The sequence below is a fragment of the Jaculus jaculus genome, chromosome 14 (assembly GCF_020740685.1).
Source record: "Jaculus jaculus isolate mJacJac1 chromosome 14, mJacJac1.mat.Y.cur, whole genome shotgun sequence".
Classification (NCBI taxonomy): Eukaryota; Metazoa; Chordata; class Mammalia; order Rodentia; family Dipodidae; genus Jaculus; species Jaculus jaculus.
This window is the reverse complement of record NC_059115.1, coordinates 20,976,885-20,997,473: the sequence shown is the minus strand read 5'-3', so window position 1 is coordinate 20,997,473 and position 20,589 is coordinate 20,976,885. Positions and strand designations below refer to the sequence as shown.

The 20,589-nt window shown below is 46.2% G+C and overlaps 1 protein-coding gene across 3 annotated transcripts in view; it reads left to right on the top strand.

The window, feature by feature from the left end:
- The window catches only part of LOC101612935 (proline-rich protein 12), a 56,142-nt gene that overhangs the window by 30,284 nt on the left and 5,269 nt on the right, over nucleotides 1-20,589 (top strand). For all 3 annotated transcript variants that reach the window (XM_045134426.1, XM_045134427.1, XM_004672238.2), the window contains 5 exons: nucleotides 12,478-12,594; nucleotides 12,800-12,933; nucleotides 13,629-14,104; nucleotides 19,578-19,703; nucleotides 20,136-20,233. In XM_045134426.1, coding sequence (XP_044990361.1) covers nucleotides 12,478-12,594; nucleotides 12,800-12,933; nucleotides 13,629-14,104; nucleotides 19,578-19,703; nucleotides 20,136-20,233 — 951 coding nt within the window. The remainder of the gene's footprint in view (nucleotides 1-12,477; nucleotides 12,595-12,799; nucleotides 12,934-13,628; nucleotides 14,105-19,577; nucleotides 19,704-20,135; nucleotides 20,234-20,589) is intronic.

Sequence of the window (20,589 nt, the reverse complement as noted above, 5' to 3'; positions counted from 1 at the left end):
GAGGGCTGGAGAGATGGCTTAGCGGTTAAGTGCTTGCCTGTGAAGCCTAAGGACCCCGGTTTGAGTCTTGGTTCCCCAGGTCCCACGTTAGGCAGATGCACAAGGGGGCGCATGCCTCTGGAATTCGTTTGCAGTGGCTGGAAGCCCTGGTGCGCCCATCCTCTCTCTCCCCCTCTGTCTGTCTTTCTCCTTGTGTCTGTCACTCTCAAATGAATAAATAAATAATGAACAAAAAAATTTAAAAAAAAATAAGGGGCTAGAGAGATGGCTTAGTTGTAAAAGCATTTGCCTGCAAAGCCAAAGGACATTAGTTTGATTCTTCAGAACCCACATAAGCCAAATGCACAAAGGGGTGCATGCATCTGGAGTTCGTTTGCAGTGGCTGGAGACCCTGGCGTGCTCATTATCTCAGCTTCTTTCTTTCTCTCAAATAAATAAAAAATAAAAAGTTAAAATAAAAATAGAAAATAAGCCAGGCATGGCAGTACACACCTTTAATCCCAACTCTTAGGGGGCAGAGGTAGGACAATTGTCATGAATTTGAGACCACTCTGAGACTAATAGTGAATTCCAGGTTAGTCTGGGCTAGAGTGAGACCCTACCTTGAAAAAAAATCAAAAATCCAAAGTAAATAAATTAAATAAAATGATAGAAAGTAAAGTACAGGGCTGGAGAGATGGCTTAGCAGTTAAGGCACTTGCCAGCAAAGCCAAAGGACCCAGGCTCGATTTCCTGGTACCCACATATAGCCAGATGCACAAAGTGGCACATTTGTAGACTTCATTTGTAGTGGCTAGAAGCCCTGGCATGCCCAGTCTCTATCTATCTGACTCATTCTCTCTTTCCTCTTATAAATAAATAAATTGTTTAAAAAAAAGAAAAGATGCAACTCAGGTGCTGAGGATGAAGCGGTACAGAGCCTTGAGCTAGTGTCACTTGTGGATGTCAGGTGCTTTCTCTGGAGGCAGGATAGGGTGGCTGAGCAGTCACATCTCAGCCCTGGAGTTTACTGGGCTTGACTACATTTCTTCTGCCTCAGACTGGGGTTGACATCCCATGCAGAACATGTCAGGAGCCACTTTCTTGGACTATATATATATATGTATATATATATATGTTTGAGTTACTTGAGAGAGACAGAGAATAGAGAGGTAGATAGAGAATAGGAGTGCCAGGACCTCTAGCCACTGCAAACGAACTCCAGACACATGCATCATGTTGTGTATCTGGCTTTACGTGGGCACTGGGGAAATTAACTCCTGTCCTTAGGCTTTGTAAGCAAATTCCTTAACTGCTAAGTAATCTCTTCAGCCCTCTTGAGCTAGTTTTTTTTTTTTTTAAGATTTTTTTTAATTCACATTTTTATTTTTATTTATTTATTGGAGAGAGAGAGAGAGAGAGAGAGAGGATAGGTGCATCAGGACCTTCAGCCGCTGCAAATGACCTCTAGACACACGCGCCACCTTGTGCATATGGCTTATATGGGTCCTGGGGAATTGAACCTGGGTTCTGTGGCTTTGCAGGCATGTGCCTAAATGTTAAACCTTCTCTCCAGCCTGGGCTAGTTTTTACTAGCACCAGATGATTCAAGCTATGTCACCATTAGTGTCTGCGACCCATTCCTTCCTTACTGTTGTGCTGGGTCTGGGGTTATTGCTTTTATAATCCTGTACATTGTAGAGCTGGGACTGTTGGTTCATGCTTGTAGTCATAGCTGCTCACGAGGCCATGGGAGGATCCTTGAGCCTATGAGTTAAACAGCTGCCTGGGCAGTATAGCAAGACTGTCTCAACAAAAGCATGGGTGCCTGTAAACCCAGGCCTTGGGTGGTGGAAGCAGAAGGATCAGTTAGTTCATGGTCCTCTTCAGTTACAAAGTGAGTTCCAGAGCAACCTAGGCTATGTCAAAACAGAACAAAACAGCTCACTAGTATTGTGACACAGGCCTTTAATTTCAACATTAAGTAGGTTGAGGCAGGGGGGTCAAAAATGGCAGTGGACAGCCTGGGCTTAATACATGACAAGACTTATCTCAGAAAGAAAAGAAGAAAGCCATTTAATCCTAGCACTCAGGAAGCAGAGGAGGTGATGGGGCACACCTTTAATTCCAGCTCTTGGGAGACAGAGGTAGGTGCATTGCTGTGAATTTGAGGCCACCCTGAGACTACATAGTGAGTTCCAGGTCAGCCTGGGCTAGAGTGAAACCCTACCTCCTCCAAAAACAAAACACCGCCCCCCCCCCCAAATAAAGAAGTACTAAGAGAAAGGAAGAAAAGAGAGGCCAGAGAGATGGCTGAGCCATTAAAAGTACTTTTTGCAAAGCCTGCCACCCAGGTTCATTTTCCTCAGTACCCAGGTAAAGCCATGTGCATGGGGCTGCAGAGGGGGCTCAGCTATTAAGGGCGTTGCTGCACAGCCTTACCACCTGCGTTCAATTCCCATCTACCGATGTAAAGCCAGACTCATAAAGTGGCACATGCGTCTGGAGTTTGTTTGCAGTGCCAAGAGCCCCTGACATGGCCACTCTTTCTCTCACAAATAACTTTTTTTTTTTTGGTTGCTCGAGCCAGGTTCTTGCTGTCTAGCCCAGGCTAACCTGGAATTCACTATGTAGTCTCAGGGTGGCCTCAAATTCACAACAATGCACCTATCTCTGTCTCCCAAGAGCTGGAATTAAAGGTGTGCCCCACCACGCCTGGCTAAAATAGTTTTTTTTTTAAAGAAGCCATAGGCTGGAGAGATGGTTTCACAGTTAAGTTGCTTTTCTGTGAAGACTAAGGAGCCAGGTGTGCCTGGAGTTCCTTCTCGGTGGTTGGAGGCTCTGGGGCACTCATTTTGTCCGTCTGTCTCAAATAAATTATTTACTTAATTATAGTAACTATTTTTTAAAAAGAAGCCAGGGGCTGCAATACCTAAGGACCCAGGTTAGCTCCCCAGTACTCACGTAAAGCCAGGTGTACAAAGCAGCACATTCATCTGGAATTCATTTGCAGCAGCTAGAGGCCCTGTCATGCCCATTCTCTCTCTTTCTGCTTGTGAATAAATCAATAAAAATATTTTAAAAAGAGAGAGAGAAAAAAAGGAGAAAGATGGGCTGGAGAGATTGGCTTAGAGGTTAAGGCCCTTGCCTGCAAAGCCAAAGGACCCAGGTTCAGTTCTCCAGGACCTTTGTAAGCCAGATGCACAAGGTGGTGCATGTGTCTATAGTTCTTTTGCAGCAGCTAGATGCCCTGATATGCTCATTCTGTCTCCTCTCTCAAATAAATAAATAAAAATAAAAAGTTTTTTTTTTTTTTTTTTTTAGGTTTTTTTGAGGTAGGGTCTCACTCTGGTCCAGGCTGACCTGGAATTAACTCTGTCATCTCAGGGTGGCCTTGAACTCATGGCAGTCCTCCTACCTCTGCCTCCCGAGTGCTGGGATTAAAGGTATGCGCCACGACGCCCGGCTAAAAAGATTTTTTTCTTGTTGTTTTTGTTTTTCTTTTTTTTTTTTTCAAGCTAGGGTTTCACTTTAGCTCAGGCTCTCCTGGAATTCACTATGTAGTCTCAGGGTAGCCTCGAACTCACTGCGATCCTCCTACCTCTGGCTCCCGAGTGCTGGGATTAAAGGTGTGCGCCACCATGTCTGGCTAAAAAAGATTTTTTTTAAATAGAAGAAACAAACAAAAAAAATTAAAAATAAAAATAAATAAACAGAAGAAACCAGGTGTGGTGGCACTGGTATTGGTAGTACTACAGTTAACCATAGTTCAAAGCCATGCCAAGACTACATAGTGAATTCCAGGTCAGCCTGGCCTAGAGAGAGACATTGCCTTGAGAAAACAAAACAAATAAAATGTCACCTAAGCCAGGCATGGTTACTGTAATTCCAGTACTTAGGAGTTGGAGGCATGGGGAATCAGAAGTTCAAGGCCAGGCTAGGCTCAAAAGAACCTGTGTCAAAAATATCAACGGGTCTAGATAGCCGGCTTAGTTCAGTCACTTGCCAGCAAAGCCAAAAGACTCAGGTTTGATTCCACAATACCCATGTAAAGCCAGATGCACAAGGTGGCACGTGCATCTGGAGTTCCTTTGCAGTGGCTAGAGGTACATTCTCTGTGTCATCTGCCTTTCTCTCTCTCAAATAAATAAATATTTTTAGGGGGAGGGAGGGCATTATCATGGGATAGTTTTTATAATCATGGAAGATGTTAATAAAAAATTTGGGGGGGAGGGAGGGAATTACCATGGGATATTTTTTATAATCATGGAAAATGTTAATAAAAATTAAAAAACTTTTTGAAGAAAATAATAAATATTTTTAAAAAATCATTGGAGGAGTTGGGCGTAGTGGCACGTGCCTTTAATTCCAGCACTTGGGAGGCAGAGGTAGGAGGATTGCCGTGAGTTCGAGGCCACCCTGAGACTACATAGTTAATTCCAGGTCAGCCTGGACCAGAGTGAGACCCAACCTTAAAAAAAAAAAAAAAAATTGGAGGGAGGGATAATTTATGTGATTTGTTTTTGTTTTATTTTTCAAGGTAGAGTCTCCCCCTAGCCCATGCTGACCTGGAATTTACAATGTATTCTCAGGGTGCCTTCAGACTCATGGCAATCCTCCTACCACTACTTCCTGACTGCTGGGGTCAAAGGTGTGCGCCAAGAGCCTGGCTATGATTATTTGTGTATGTGTGTCAGGCTGGGGATCCAATACAGGGTCTCCAACGTCCTAGGCAAGTATTCTGCCTGAGTCCTACCGTTAACCCTCCCTACACTGTGGATTCTAGGCAGGAGCTCTACCTCTGAGCCATGCCCACAAGCCCCTCACTGTGATTTTAGGCGGAACTAATACTAATAACCCTTGCCTCTAGCCTGTGTGACTGATTTAAGACTTGCTGTTTTTTGGGGGGATCATCTGGCTTTTCAAGGTAGGGTCTCACTGTAGCTTAGGGTGGCCTTGAACCCACTGTAATTCTCCTACCTCAGCTTCCCCAGTGCTGTGATAAAAGGCATGTACCACACCATGCCCAGCTGTTGATTTAAAACTTTCTTATTCCCAGCTGGGCATGGCGGTGCAAGCCTTTAATCCCATCACTCAGAAGGTAGAGGTAGGAGGATCACCGTGAGTTCAAGGCCACTGTAAGACAGTGAATTCCAGGTTAGCTTGGGCTAGTGTGAGACCTTACCTCAAAACAACAACAAACTTACTCTTATATGTGTGAAAAGTAAAGACAGGAGAAATTAGGTTTGGGAATGTTTTTATTTAACCCAAATGTCAAATATTGCCACATGTAATCAATATAGAAAAATGATTAATGATTGTTTGTGTGAAATACTGTTCAGGCAAAAATCACTAGGTGTTTTACATTCATTTTTTGTGTATTAAGCTTTCAAACTGCCTTTTACATTTTACACTTCTTGAGATGTTGGTTGGACCTCATGCATTTCCAGAGCTATGAGAGGGAACGGCTTCCACTTGGACAGTACTGGGCCCGTCACTGTCTGCTTCATTGTCCCCATCTGTAAGAGGGTGATAACTCTCGCTAGTGGTTCAGGCTTCTAATCCCAGCACTCTGGAGTCAAAAGTAGGAGGATTGCTGTGAGTTCAAGGCCAGCATGGGACTAGAGTGATTTCCAGGTCAGCCAGGACAACAGTGAAGACCCTACCTCTGAACACTCCCTTCAGTAAAAATGAAAAGAGTGATAACTCCCATTTCTTGAGGATGTGAAGATGAAACGGGAGGTGGAGAGGCCAAACAAAGGCCCTGTGATGAGGAAAGGTGTGGCAGGCAGGTTTGTAGTACGTGGGAATGCTAGACTGAGTGGCTAGACCTTCAAGGTTACTGAAGCTTGGAAAATGGACGAAGCCAAGTCGTAGAGGACTTGGTGTGCTGAAGCTGGATGGGTGGATGCTTTGAAGACAGGCTCCATGCTGCTAGGACTGGAGGCTAGCAGGGACATGGAAGTCATTAGGGAGGATTAAAGATTCCTGTGTTCATAGCCTCCATTCTGTTTTTGTTTTTTTTTTTGTTTTTTTTTTGTTTTTTTGTCTTTTTGAGGTAGGGTCTTGCTCTAGCCCAGGCTGATGTAGAATTGACTGTGTAGTCTTAGGGTGGCCTCAAACTCATGGCAATCCTCCCACCTCTACCTTCCAAGTGCTGGGATTAAAGGCGTGTGCCACCATGCGCAGCTCATAAGCTCATAGCCTCCATTCTGTGGTTGACCTTCCTGCAAGTAGAACCTTGAAGCTCTCTTTGTCATTTGTTTTGATACATGGCCTTTTTTTTTTAATTATTTATTAGAGGATGGGCATATGAGAGAGAGACAGACAGACAGAGAGACAGAGAATGGGCACGCCAGGGTCTCTGGCCACTACATAAAAACACCAGACACATGTGCCATCATGTTCCTGTAGGTTACGTGGGTTCTGGGGAGTCAGACCTGAGTCCTTAGGCTTTGCAGACAAGCACATTAACCAATAAGCCATTTCTTCAGCCCAATATATGTTCTTTTTGCTATATTTCTCACTCTGGCCTTGAACTCCTTGATTCTCTTGCCTAGCCCAGTTTGGTGGGTCATGGGTGTAATCCTAGCAACAAGGGAGTCTGAGGCAGGATGATTGTCAACTGCTTGAGGCCAACCTGAGTTACAGAGTGAGATTCTGTGTCAAAAAAATAAAAATAAAATAAAAACCTAAAAACTGGGCCAGGAGAGAGGGCTTAGTAGTTAAGGTGCATGCCTGTGAAGCTGAAGGACTCAGGTTTGATTGTTCAGGTCCCATGTAAGCCAGATGCATTTGGTGGTGCTTGTGTCTGGAGTTCATTTGCATTGGCTAGAGGCCCTTGCACACCCATATTCTCTTTTCTCTCTAATAAATCAATCAATAAATTAACATAAAACTAAAAACTGTTATACATGGTGACACACCCCTTTAATACCAGCACTGGGGAAGCAGAAGTGGAAGGATTGACTTCAGTTCAAGACCAATCTGGAACTATAGAGTGAGTTCCAGGTCAATTAGGGCTACAATGAGATCCTACCTCGAAAAATTAAATAAACAAACAAATCTAAAAATATTTGGGTGTGGTAGCACATACTTCTTTTTTTTTTTTTTTTTTTTTTTTGAGGTAGGGTCTCACTCTAGCACAGGCTGACCTGGAACTCACACTCTGTTCTCAGGATGCAGGATGGCCTCGAACTCATGGCCATCCTTCTACCTCTGCCTCCTGATTAAAGATGTGTGCCACCATGCCCTGCTCTTTAGCACCTTTAAATTTTTTTTTTTTTTAATTTTATTAGAGAAAGAGGCAGACAGGGAGAAAATGGGCATGTCAGGGCCTTCAGCCACTGTAAACGAACTCCACACACATGTGCCACTTTGTGCATGTGGCTGATGTGGGTCTTGGGAAATTGAACCTGGGTCCTTTGGCTTCAGCAGGCAAATGCCTTAACACTAAGCCATCTCTCCAGCCCTGTGGCACACACCTCTAATCCCAGCACGTGGGAGGCAGAGGTAGAAGGATTGCTGTGAATTTGAGGCCACCCTGAGACTACATAGCACATTCCAAGACAGCCTGCGCTAAAGTGAAACCTTACCTAGAAAAACCAAAATAAATAAAATTAAAAGGACTGGAGAGATGGCTTAGTGGTTAAGGCACTTGCCTGCAAAGTCTAAGGACCTAGGTTTGATTCCACAGTACCCACATAAGCCAGATACACGGTGGTGCATGCATCTGGAGTTTGTTTGCAGTGCCCTGGTGCACCTTTTCTTCCCACCCTTCCTTCCTTCCTCTCCCCCCGTCTGTCTCTCATAAACAAATATTCTATAAAAATAAAAAGTAAGTTGCCAGGCATGGTGACAAAAGTCCACATTTGGAACCCTGGAAGGGTTTTGGAGCTGGGCAGGATGTGGTGTGAAATGGATTCACCATCTGTGAGCCTCTGACCTGAACCCTGGGAAGGATGTGGTATCTTGGAAGAAAAGACTGGTCAGGGGGCCTGACTCATCCTGTGTATGACTTCAGCTAAGGCCTTCTCTGAATGAGGAAGCAGATTTTCCACAGCCAAGAAGACATAGCCATTACTTACCATATAGGCCACCATGTTGGAGCTGGTACCCATGGCAAACATCACTAATAGATTCCAGAACTTGCTACTGCTGAGTGTAAAGCTTCTGGCACAGTGGCTAGTGAATTATAGTTACCACCTAAATCCCTTTGAACACTTGAATCTGGATTTTTTTTTCTCCAATTTTGCTTCTTTTTTATTAAAACTTTGAAAACAGGGCTGAAGAGATGGCTTAGCCATTACGGGGCTTGCCTGGGAAGCCAAAGGACCCAGGTTCGATTCCCCAGGACCCTTGTAAGCCAGATACACAATATGGCACATGTGTATGGAGTTTATTTGCAGTGGCCCTGGTGTATCCATGCTTTCTATCTTCATCTGCCTCTCTCTCTCTTTCTTAATAAAATAAAAATAAAAGTTTTAAAAATCTTAATAAATAAACTGGGTGTGGAGGTGCAAAATTTTAATCCCAGCACTCAGGAGGCAGAGATAGGAGGATTGCCGTGAGATTGAGGCCACCCTGAGACTACATAGTGAATTCCAGGTCAGCCTGGGCCAGAGTGAATGCCTACCTTGAGAAAAAAATAACCAACCAAACAAAATCTTAATAAATAAAATCTTTTTTTCCTTTTTTTTTTGTTTATTTTTATTTATTTATTTGAGAGCAACAGACAGAGAGAGAAAGAGGCAGAGAGGGAGAGAGAGAGAATGGGCGCGCCAGGGCTTCCAGCCACTGCAAACAAACTCCAGACGCATGCGCCCCCTTGTGCATCTGGCTAACGTGGGTCCTGGGGAATCGAGCCTTGAACCAGGGTCCTTAGGCTTCACAAGCAAGCGCTTAACCGCTAAGCCATCTTTGCAGCTCAGTAATAAAATCTTTAAAAACAATTGGTTACTGTAAGCTGGGAGAATAACTCAGTGGTAGAGCTGTTGTCTAGCATGCACAAGACCCTGAGTTTGATCCTTAGTACTGGATATGTATTATATGTCCTGTTTCCTCTATACAATGATAAATCCAGGAAATGTTTTCTTTTTTAATGAAAACAATTTTACTTATAAAATGTTTATAATAATGTAAAAGTGAATCTTAGTCGTGTCCAATAAAAGTAATATCTCAAAAAAATTGGGTATGGTAGTGCATGCCATTCATTCCAGCTCTGTTTGGGGAAGCAGGGTTGGAGAGATGGCTTAGCAGCTTAGTGGTTAAGACGCTTGCCTGGTAAACCTAAGATCTCAGGTTTGATTCTCCAGGTCCCATGTAAGCCAGATGCCTATGGTGGCACTTGTGTCTGGGGTTCATTTGCAGTGGCTAGAGGCCTTGGCATGCCCATTCTCACTCTTTCTCTCTCTCTCCATCTCAAAAATCCAGCCGGCCATGGTGGTGCAGGCCTTTAATCCCAGCACTCTGGAGGCAGAGGTAGGAGGATGGCTGTGAACTTGAGGCCAGCTTGAGACTGTGAATTCCAGGTCAACCTTGGCTTAGAGTGAGACCTTAAAAAAAAAAACTAAAAAACAACAATGTCTTGGAATTTACACTTGGGTGGTAAAAGTGTAGTTAAGTGCAGAAGCTGAGAGGTTGCTTCAGAACATTCACAGGGTACTTGTTATGTCTGAAAAAATACAGGAATTTCTGGATGTCAGCGTGTGTGTATATTCATGTCCGAATGTGTCTTTGGACGCGCATGTGTGTGGTGAGGTGTGGTGTGTGTGTGTCCTTCAGGTTTCCCACGTGCTGTCCTACAGTGCTCACTTGTGTGGCCAATGCAGAAGTGAGGTGTCCTTTCCTGTTCCATTGCTCTTCCACCCATTCCTGATGATGTTGATTTTGTTGTTGTTGTTTGTTTTTGGTTTTTCTTTTTTTTATTAAATTGATTTATTTTTTATTGACAACTCCCATGATTGTAAACAATATCCCATGGTAATTCCCTCCCTCCCCCCCACTTTCCCCTTTGAAACTCCACTTTCCATCATATCCCCTTGCTTTTGGTTTTTCATTCTACTTTTTATTATTATTTTTTTTTACATATTTATTAGGAGAGAAAGAGAATGGGCACACCAGGGCCTCTAGCCACTGCAAATGAACTCCAGATGCATGTGCCAGCGTGTGCATCTGGCTTACGTGGGACCTGGAGAATCTAACCTGGGTCCTTAGGTTTCACAGCTAAGTGCTTTAACTGCTAAGCCGTCATCTCTCCAGCCTATGCTTTTGTTTTTTCAAGGAAGGGTCTCATTCTAGCCCAGGCTGACTTGGAACTCACTCTGTAATCCCAGGCTGGCCTTGAATTCATGGTGATCCTCCTACCTCTGCCTCCTGCATGCTGGGACTAAAGGCATGTGCTACTGTGCCCAGTTTTTTGTTTTCTTTTCTTGCTTGCTTTTTATTTTATTTTTAGCTATTTTTATTTATTTATTTGTAAGCAGAGAGAGAGATAGAAAGAAGAGAGATAAACTCAGAGAATGGGCTCTCTAGGTCTCCAGCCACTGCAAACCAACTCGAGACGCATGTGCCACTTTGTGCATCTGGCTTTATGTGGGTACTAGGAAATTGAATCTTGGTTGTTAAGCTTTGCAGGCAAGCACCTTAACTTCAGAACCACCTCTCCATGCCGTTTTGTTTCTTTACTTGTCTGTCTTATTACCTGTGTGATAAAGGCCCCCATGAAACAGGCCTCGTGGGGGTCATCAACCCTTCAGTTTTTTGTTTTTTGTTTTTTAACCCTTCAGTATTTGTACCAAAATGCCAGAGATTGGTAGCCTGTGAACAACAGATATGTGTTTCTGTCAGCTCTGGAGACCCATAGTCCAAGATTAAGATACCAGCAAATTCTATACGTGGTAATGGCTATTCCCTGGTAGGCTGTATCCCCATATAGAAGGGGACAAGCCTGTCATTTGAAACCCCTTAACCTAGTGACTACTCACCGGCCTCATCCTTTCAGAACAAGTTATGAGATGGCAGCATATGAACCTGGGTAGAATTCAGCTCGTCAGTGTTCATCACTGTGACCAGTGTCTAGCAAGTTCTAGCAACTCACAAATGGTGGGCATGTGCCCAGGCCTTGTTATTGCTTAAGTCAAATAAAAAGGAAACCCTGTGGTCTGAGAACAAGTCTGCTACTCAGGAGTGTATCAGCTGGAGATTGGGCCTGATGGCACAGTCTTGTCATCCCAGCTTTTCAGGTGACTGACTCAGAAGGATTGAAAGTTCAAGGCCAACCTGGGCATGGTGGTACACACCTTTTATCCCAGCACTTGGCATGCACAGGCAGAAGGATCAGGATTTCAAGGTCAGCCTTAGCCATATAGTGAGTTTGAGTTCCTTGTGGGCAAATTAGCAAGACCCTGACTCAGAGGGCCCCTGCAGGCTGGAGAGATGACTTAGCAGTTAAGGCCCGTGCTTGCAAAGCCAAAGGTACCAGGTTCAATTCTACAGGTCCCATGTAAACCAGATGCACATGGCGCATGTGTCTGGAGTTTGGTATGGTGGCTAGAGGCCCTGACATGCCCTTTTTTTTTTTCCCCTCTCTCTCTCTCTCATCTGTCTCTCTCTCTAATAAATAAATAAAAATAAATCTCCCCCCCCAAAAAAAAAAGAGGGGCCTGGGAAGATGGCCTTAAAAGGCACTTGTTTGCAAAGTCTGCCGGTCTAGGTTCAATACTCAAGCAATTCATGTAAACCAGATGCAGAAAGTGGTGCAAGCATCTGATATTCATTACAGAGGCAAGAAGGCCTGGCCTTCTCATACATGTACATTTAAATGCAAATTATATATATACATATATTTTTGTTTTGTTTTTGTTTTTAGAGGTAGGACCTCACTGTAGCCCAGGCTGACCTGGAATTCAGTATGTAGTCTCAGGGTGGTCTCGAACTCAGGCCAGTCCTCCTACCTCTTCTTCCCAAGTGCTGGGATGAAAGGTGTGCGCCACCATGCCTGGCTCAAATAATACTTGTTTTTTTAAGTAAAAAACGATCTGCAAGGCATGGTTTAGCAGGAAAGTGCCTGTCTAGAATTCACAGTGAGGGGCTGCCTAATGGCTCTGATAGAACATCTGCTTAGTGTGCATAAGGCCCTGGGTTGCATCCCCAGGTCTGACAATCTTTCAGCTTGGTAATGGAGGACATGGCCAGATTCAACCTGCACTCCAGGATTGAAGGTATCTTGAGGCCAAAAGATTCAGCACAGTGCTGGCTGGCTGGCTTGTAGGAACTGCATTTTCTATTTTGTTTTGCTTTTGGTTTATGAAGACAGTCTTGCTGTGGTGGCCAAGTTGGCTTCGAATTCTCAACCCTTCTGACCCAACTCCTGAGTGCTGAGATTTGTAGCACCACACCCAGGCAGCGTAGCTTTGCATTATCTATATAAGGCGACGGGAGGCCAGCAGGGCCAGGATGGGACTGACCCAGTTGATCTCTGGCTCTCTTCCTCCTCAGCTGGCGTTGCAGACTGGTCGTGAGCCCCCACCCATCTGGCGAGTCCAGAAGGCCCTTCTGCAGAAATTCACTCCAGAGATCAAGGATGGCCAGAGGCAGTTTTGTGCCACCAGTAATGTAAGCCCACATAGTGGGGAGGATTGTGGGCTTTGGAGGAGAGTACTGTGTATCAGGACCCCCTACTTGCATGACCCTGACCCCCCCTAGTGTAAGGTGCTTCTGGAAGGGGTCCTCAGCCCAGGTGGCCCAGGGCAGGGTAGGGTGGGAACCTTCCCGGCTGGAGGGTGGATTTTTTTCAAGTACAGTCTTCTTTACTCCACAGTATTTGGGGTATTTTGGGGATGCAAAAAACCGGTACCAGCGCCTGTATGTAAAGTTCCTGGAGAATGTCAACAAGAAGGATTATGTGAGGGTGTGCGCCCGGAAACCTTGGCACCGGCCCCCAGTGCCAGTCAGGTATCTGCAGTGATGGGACACAGGGCAGGGAGGCTGGTCCTACATAAAAGAGATGGGTCTTAGCCAGGTGTGGTGGCACATGCCTCTAATCCCAGCACTTGGGAGGCAGAGGTAGGAGGATTATGGTGAGTTTGAGGCCACCCTTACATTACATAGTAAATTTCAGGTCAGTCGGAGCTATAGTGAGACCCTACCTCAAAAAACAAAAAGAGATAGAGGGAGAGATGGGTCTTTTAAGAGGGAACTAGAGCCAGGGGACCAGGAGAGGACAGGGACCTAGAGAGAGAGGTCAGAGATCCAGAGAGATGGGAATAGAGAGAGATTAGAGACTCAGAGGGGAAGACAGAGAGAGATCAAAAAAGGGACAGAGACCCAGAAAGAATGGCCAGTGGTCAGTGAGAACACAGATCCATGCAGAAATGGTGAGGCTGCTATGCGTGGTGGCACACACCTATAATCCCAGCACTTGGGAGGCAGAGGTAGAAGGAGCTCTGTGAGTTCAAGGCCAGCCTGGGACTACATGGTGAATTCCAGGTCAATCTGGCCTTAGAGCAAGACCCTACCTCAAAAACAAAAATAGAAAAAGAAAATTGTGAGGGAGGCAATTTCTTTGGGAAGAATGTTCAGCTAGTTCCTGAGGACAGGAAGGTGGGTCTATGGTTTGTTGTTGATGGCCTCTTTCTGTCCTATTCCAGGCGCTCTGGGCAGGCCAAAGGCCCTACCTCTGTAGGAAGTAGCTCTGCGCCTCCTCCCAAGACCCCTGTTCCACCTCCCAAGCCTGAGACTCCTGAGAAAGTAACATTGGAGAAGCCCCCGGAGCAGACCCCAGAGCCTGCTGTGCCCGAACCCCCTGCCCCCGAGAAGCCATCCCCATCCCGGCCAGTGGAGAAGGAAAAGGAGAAGGAGAGGGTGACTCGAGCCAGTGAGCGCCCCTTGCGGGGCGACCGAGCCACCAGTGGGCGGCAGATGCGGCCTGAGAGGAACCTGACTACGGGACAGCCTGCCACGTCCCGAGTGCCCAAAGCCAGGCCCACAAAAGTGAAGGCCGAGCCCCCTCCAAAGAAGAGGAAGAAGTGGCTGAAGGAGGCTGTGGGCAATGCTTCAACAGGTGGAGGCCCTGCTGGCACCTCCTCAGACTCTGAGTCCTCCCCTGGAGCTCCCAGTGAGGACGGTGAGGCTCTGCATTTGCAGGCTGGTGAGGTCACTTGGGGAAGGGACATGTGCCTTCAGGAGGGGAAGGGTATCGTACTGGGGACTCCAGGCAGCCTCAGCAAGACAGACAATGAGATAACGGAAGCCAGCAGTTTATATCGTTATGTGATGGGTTGTGCCCTGCGGTTTGACACATCCCCTCAGTTTCACTGCATTCCTAATGGATTGGTAATGGAATCAACCATGTACAAGCAGGTCTTGGTGGCTCAAGCCTGTCATCCCAGCTACTGGGAGTCTGAGGCATGAAGACCAAAAGTTTAAGGCCAAGCCTGGCATGGTTGCACACGCCTTTAATCCCAGCACTTAAGAGGCAGAGGTAGGATGATCACTGTGAGTTTGAGGCCACCCTGAGGTGACATAGTGAATTCCAGGTCAGCCTGGGCTAGAGCAAGACCCTACCTCAAAAAAAAAAAAAAAAAAAAAGTGGCTGGAGGGATGGATTAGCGTTAGGGTGTTTGTATGCAAACTTGAAGAACCCAGGTTCCGTTCTCCAGAACCCATGTTAGCCAGATGCACAAGGGGGCACACACGTCTAGAGTTCATTTGCAGTGGCTGGGATCCCTCGCGTGCCCATTCATTCACTCATTCATTCATTTTTCTCCCCTCCCCCACTCTCCCTCGCCCTCTTTCTCTGTCAAATAAATAAATAAAAATAAAATACTAGGGCTGGAGGGATGACTTAGCTGTTAAAGTGTTTGCCTGCAAAGCCAAAGGACCCAGGTTCAGTTCCCCAGGACCCATGTTAGCCAGATGCACAAGGGGGCACACATGTCTGGAATTCATTTGCAGTGGCTAGAGGCCCTGGTGCACCCATTTTTTTTTCTCTCTCTCCCTCTTTATCAAATGAAGAAATAAATAAATGAAATGAAAAATACTTAAAAATTAAAAATTGTTTAAAAAACAGTTCAAAGCCAGCCTGGACTACAGAATGAGTTCAAAGATAGCCTAGGCTACAGTGAATTCAAGACCAGTTTATAGAGTGAGTTCAAGGACAACCTGGGCAACTTAGTGGGACCTTGTCTCAAAAAGAAACCGAGGGCTGGAGAGATGGCTTAGCAGTTAAGGCACTTGCCAACACAGCCAAAGGACCTGGGTCCAATTGCCCAGTACCCACATGCATCGGGGGTTTGTTTGCAATGGCTAGAGGCCCTGGTGCACCTATTTTATCTCCTTCCCTCCCTCCCTCCCCCTTCCCTCCCTCTCTCTCTCCCTCTCTCTCTCTCCCCCCATCTCTCTCTCTATATATATATAAAGAGGCAGAGAGACAGATAGAGAGTTTTTTTTTTTTAAAGGAAAAGAAACCAAGTTGCCAGTAATGGTGCATGCCTTTAATCCCAGCACTCAGGAGGCTTAAGTAAGGACAGTCTTGTGAGTTTGAAGCCACCCTGAGACATAGTGAGACTACATAGTGAGTTTCAGGTCAGCCTGGGATAGAGCAAGACCCTACCTCGAAAAACAAACAGAGAGCTGGAAATAGAGCTCCAGATTTCAATCCCTAGTACTGGGGAGGAGGAAGGGAAACAGAAACTCATATATAACTGGAACTGCTGACACATGCCTTTTAATAATTCAGATTTTTTGGTGCAGAAAAAAAAACCTCAGTTTTTTTAAAAAACAAATATTTTATTTACTTATTTGAGAGAAAGAGACAGATAGGGACTAGAGAGATGGTTGAGATGGTTTGCCTGGGAAGCTTAAGGACCCAGGTTTGACTCCCCAATACCCATGTAAACCAGATAGGCAAGGTGGTGCATACATCTGGAGTTTGTTTGCAATGGCTAGAGGCTCTGCCATATGCACATTCTATCTGCCTCTGTATCCAATAAATAAATAGAAAAACTACTTTTTTTAAAGTCAGAAAATCGGTGTGCTAGGGCCTCCATCCGCTGTAAACAAACTCGAAACTTGTGCCACCTTGTGCATCTGGTTTACATGAGTTCTGGTGAATCAAAACTGGGTTCTTAGGCTTTGTAGGCAAGTGCCTTAACCACTAGGCCATTTCTCCAGCCTGGTAATTTTTTTTTTTTTTTCAAATATATGAGGTGTTTGGGCTAGAGAGATGGTTTAGTGGTTAAGGCACTTGTATGCAAAGCTAAAAGACCCATGTTCAACTCTCCAGGCCCCACATAAGCCAGACAAACAGTGACACAAGTGCACATGGTCATACATGCTTACAAGGTGGCGCACAATCTGCAATTTGAGTGCAATGGCTGGAAGCCCTGGCGCATCAGTTCTCTCTTTCTCACTTTTTTTTTTTTTTTAAATTTTTTTTTTTAATTTTTATTTGTTTGAGAGCAGACACAGAGAGAAAGACAGGTAGAGGGAGAGAGAGAGAATGGGCGCGCCAGGGCTTCCAGCCTCTGCAAACGAACTCCAGACGCGTGTGCCCCCTTGTGCATCTGGCTAACGTGGGACCTGGGGAACCGAGCCTCAAACCGGGGTCCTTAGGCTTCACAGGCAAGCGCTTAACCGCTAAGCCATCTCTCCAGCCCCTCTTTCTCACTTTTGCGCATTTAAAAAGGACCAGTCTGTATGACTTGCCTCAAAAAAAAAAAAAAAAAAATAATTTGCAAGCAGAGAGAGAATGGGTGCACCAGGGCTTCTAACCACTGCTTTGTGCATCTGGCTTTACATGGGTAGTAGGGAATTGAACCCAGGTCATTAGGCTTTGCAGGCAAACATTTTGCCTGCTAAGCTATCTCTTCAGCCCATCCATCAGCATCTAACTTGCCCTGTTCATTGATGGGTATTCCCGAAATGGTGGTATTTTCAGTGACTGGGTGACCTTGAGGCAAAAGTATGGCCTCTTGTTTCTTGGTGACCTCTCTGGTAAAATGGGCAAATTAGAGCTAAGCACTTAAAATAATGCTTGCCTAGACTTACCACTACATGGGGGCTATGTGTCTTCTGAGTACAATACCTTATCCCCAGAGTTAGCTTATACTGGATGCATTAATGTTCTTCCGTAATTGCAGCCTGTGAGATGCCGAGGCAGTGGGATCGCCATCCGTATTTGCAAGCAGATAAAAGACAGACAGACAAATAGGATGGGCACACCAGAGCCTCTAGCCACTGCAAATGAACTCTAGATACATGCATATGCAACTGGCTTTATGTGGGTACTGGGAAATTGGATCCAGGTCATTAGGCTTGGCAGGCAAGTGTCTTTAACTACTGAGCCATCGCTCCAGCCCTTTGGTGTGTGATTTTGTTTGTTTTACAACATAGGGTCTCACTGTAGACCAAGCTGATCTGGAATTCACTGTGCAGCCTCAGGGTAACCTCGAACTCACGCCAGTTCTCCTACCTCTGCTGGGATTAAAGGCATGTGCCACCACATTTTGACTTCAGTGTGTGTTTTTTAAAATCTTTTTTATTATGATTATTTTTTTATTTGAAAGAGAAAGAGGCAGATAGAATGTGCATGCCAGGACTTCCAGCCTCTGCAAACAAACTCCTGACACATGTGTGCCTTGTGCATCTGGCATATGTGGGTACTGGGGAATTGAACCTAGGTCCTTGGGCTTCACAGGCAAGCGCCTTAACTGCTAAACCATCTCTCTAGCTCAGGCTGACATGGAATTTACTATGTAATCTCAGGGTGGCCTCAAACTCACGGTGATCCTCCTACCTCTGCCTCCCAACTGCTGGGATTAAAAGGTGTGTGTCATCATGCCTTTTGGTCTTTCTCTCTTATTCTGTTGTTTGGGCTGGAGTGATGGCTCACTGGTTAAAGACACTTGCTTATAAACCTTGATGGCCCAGGTTTGGTCCCTTATTCTCTTTCCTTTCTTCCTTACCTTTTTTTTTTTTTTTAAATTTATTTATTTGAGAGCAACAGACAGAAAGAGGGGGGAGAGAGAGAAAGAGAGAGAGAATGGGCGCACCAGGGTCTCCAGCCACTGCAAACGAACTCCAGACGTGTGCGCCCCCTTGTGCATCTGGTTAACGTGGGACCTGGGGAATCGAGCCTCGAACCGAGGTCCTTAAGCTTCACAGGCAAGTGCTTAACCGCTAAGCCATCTCTCCAGCCCCCCTTTTCTTTTTTGTTTTTGTTTGTTTGTTTTGGTTTTTTCGAGGTAGTGTCTCACTCTGGTCCAGGCTGACCTGGAATTAACTCTGTAGTCTCAGGGTGGCCTTGAACTCATGGGCAAATCCTCCTACCTCTGCCTCCCGAGTGCTGGGATTAAAGGCGTGAGCCACCACGCCCGGCCCCTTTTCTTTTTAACGTTAATTTGTTCTTTTTTTATGAGAGGAAAAATTGGCACATCAGGGCACCTGTGTCTCCTTGTGCATATGACTTACGTGGGTTCTGGGAAGTCAAACCTAGGTCCTTAGGCATGTGTCTTAACAACTAGGCCCTCTCTCCTGCCTTTGTTTTTTCTTTTTTTTAGATAAGGTCTCACTCTGGTCCAGGCTGACCTGGAATTCACTATGTAGTCTCAGGGTGACCTCAAACTCACGTCGATCCTCCTACCTCTGCCTCCTAAGTGCTGGGATTAAGGGCCTGCACCACCATGCCCGGCTCTCCTGCCGTTTTTTTTCCCCCCCTTTATTTTCTTGCTTTCTTCTTTCCTTCCTTCCTTCCCTCTCTGCTTCCTTCTCTCCCTCCCTTTTCTTTTTTTTCTGGAAGGTTTCATGTAGCCCAAGCTGGCTTGGAATCCTCCTGCCAGAGAGCCTCCCTAGTGCTGGAATGACAGGTGTGAGCCACTATACCTGGTTTATGCTTGCTAAAGAATTGGACCCAGGGCCTGGTATGCCATATAGGCCCTCTGCCAACTGAGTCCTAGACCCAGTTGATCTCTTGTCTTTTTGTTGTTTTTGTTTTTGAGGTAGGGTCTCACTCTAGCCCAAGCTGACCTGGAATTAGTCTCAGGGTGGCCTCAAACTCATGACGCTCTTCCTACGTCTGCCTCTCAAGTGCTGGGATTTTCTTTTTCTAACGTTTTTATTTATTTATTTGAGAGAAAGTGAATGGGCGTGCCAAAGTCTCCAGCCACTGCAACTGAACTCCAGATGCATGTGCCACCTTGCGCATCTGGCTTATGTGGGTCCTAGGGATTTGAACCGGGGCCCCTTTGCTTTGCAGGCAAGCACCTTAACCACTAAGCCATCTCTCTCCAGCCCTGATTTCTTTCTTGACTTGTTGTTTTGGAAACCATCTTGATTGTTTCTTGGATTCAGTGAGCACACTTGAAGTGGCCGCAAAGTTCACGGGCCCTGAATGTTCTTTCTGATCACTCCAGAGATCTTGACAAGCTTTTGAACACTCCTCAGAACTCGCTGCAGGCCTGTGACCTGTCTTGCTACTCCTCTAACAGGGCCTTGCAGCAGGCTTGGCCTCCCTGGCAGCAGGGGTCGAACATAGTGTCTGCCACATGGTGCCCTCAGAGAATGGTGGAACAATGTGTCTGTACTCCATTTTCCCCCAGAGCGGGCAATTCCTGGGCGTCTGCTGAAGACGCGGGCCATGAGAGAGATGTACCGGAGCTATGTGGAGATGTTGGTGAGCACAGCGCTGGACCCTGACATGATCCAGGCCCTGGAAGACACACACGGTGAGCCTGGCTGAGAGGAGGGATGGGATTTGGGGGGAAGGGAGCCAGAGGGAGGAGGAAGAAGGATGGATTTTTAGGGAAGAGGGAGCCCTTAGGGGAATAGATGAGCTCAGGAGAAAGGGGGTTCTGGATAAAAGGGATGGGCCTAGGATAGAGGGCTGGGCCTGAGGAAGAGGAGTGGACCAGGTGGAGAGAGAACAATGTTCCTGGGGGAAGAGTAAGATCCTAAGAGGGAGGGCAGGGTATGGAGAGGAAGAATGGGCCCAGGGATGAGGATGGAGACCCGTGAAGGAGGGATGGAAACTGGTGAAGGGCTAGAGGCCCAAGGAAGAGAGCTAGGCCCAGACTCCTGGGTCTAGGGGAGGCGGGGATTGTGATCGCTTTGTGCCCCAGGGCCTGGTGGCTGCAGCTCTGACACCTCTGCTCTTGCAGACGAACTGTACCTCCCTCCTATGCGGAAGATTGACGGCCTCCTAAACGAGCACAAGAAGAAGGTCTTGAAGCGGCTGTCCCTGAGCCCAGCCCTACAGGTGCGGGGGTCGGGGCCTCTGGGCAGGCCATGGCAGAGACTCTAGGGTCAGTCATTGTTAAGTTCCCTGGAACCCCTTCCTTAGAGGAGGGGTCATTACAAGGGCTGACTCTCCTGAGCTTGGCTGGTGGAAGATGAGGACTGAGCTGTGAGGGTTTTCTCTGGCTTCCCAGCAGCCCCAGAGGTAGGCTACGGAGAAGGGAGCTTTAAGTCTTGCAGAGGTGAGGGGTTGTGAACAAAGGGGTTATTGAAACTAGTGGAATGCAGCATAGAATACAAGTGTGGTGACAAAAGAGAGCAGATTCTGTGGCTAAGGCCCACACTGGGTCAGTCCACCACCCTGGCCTGCGTTCACAT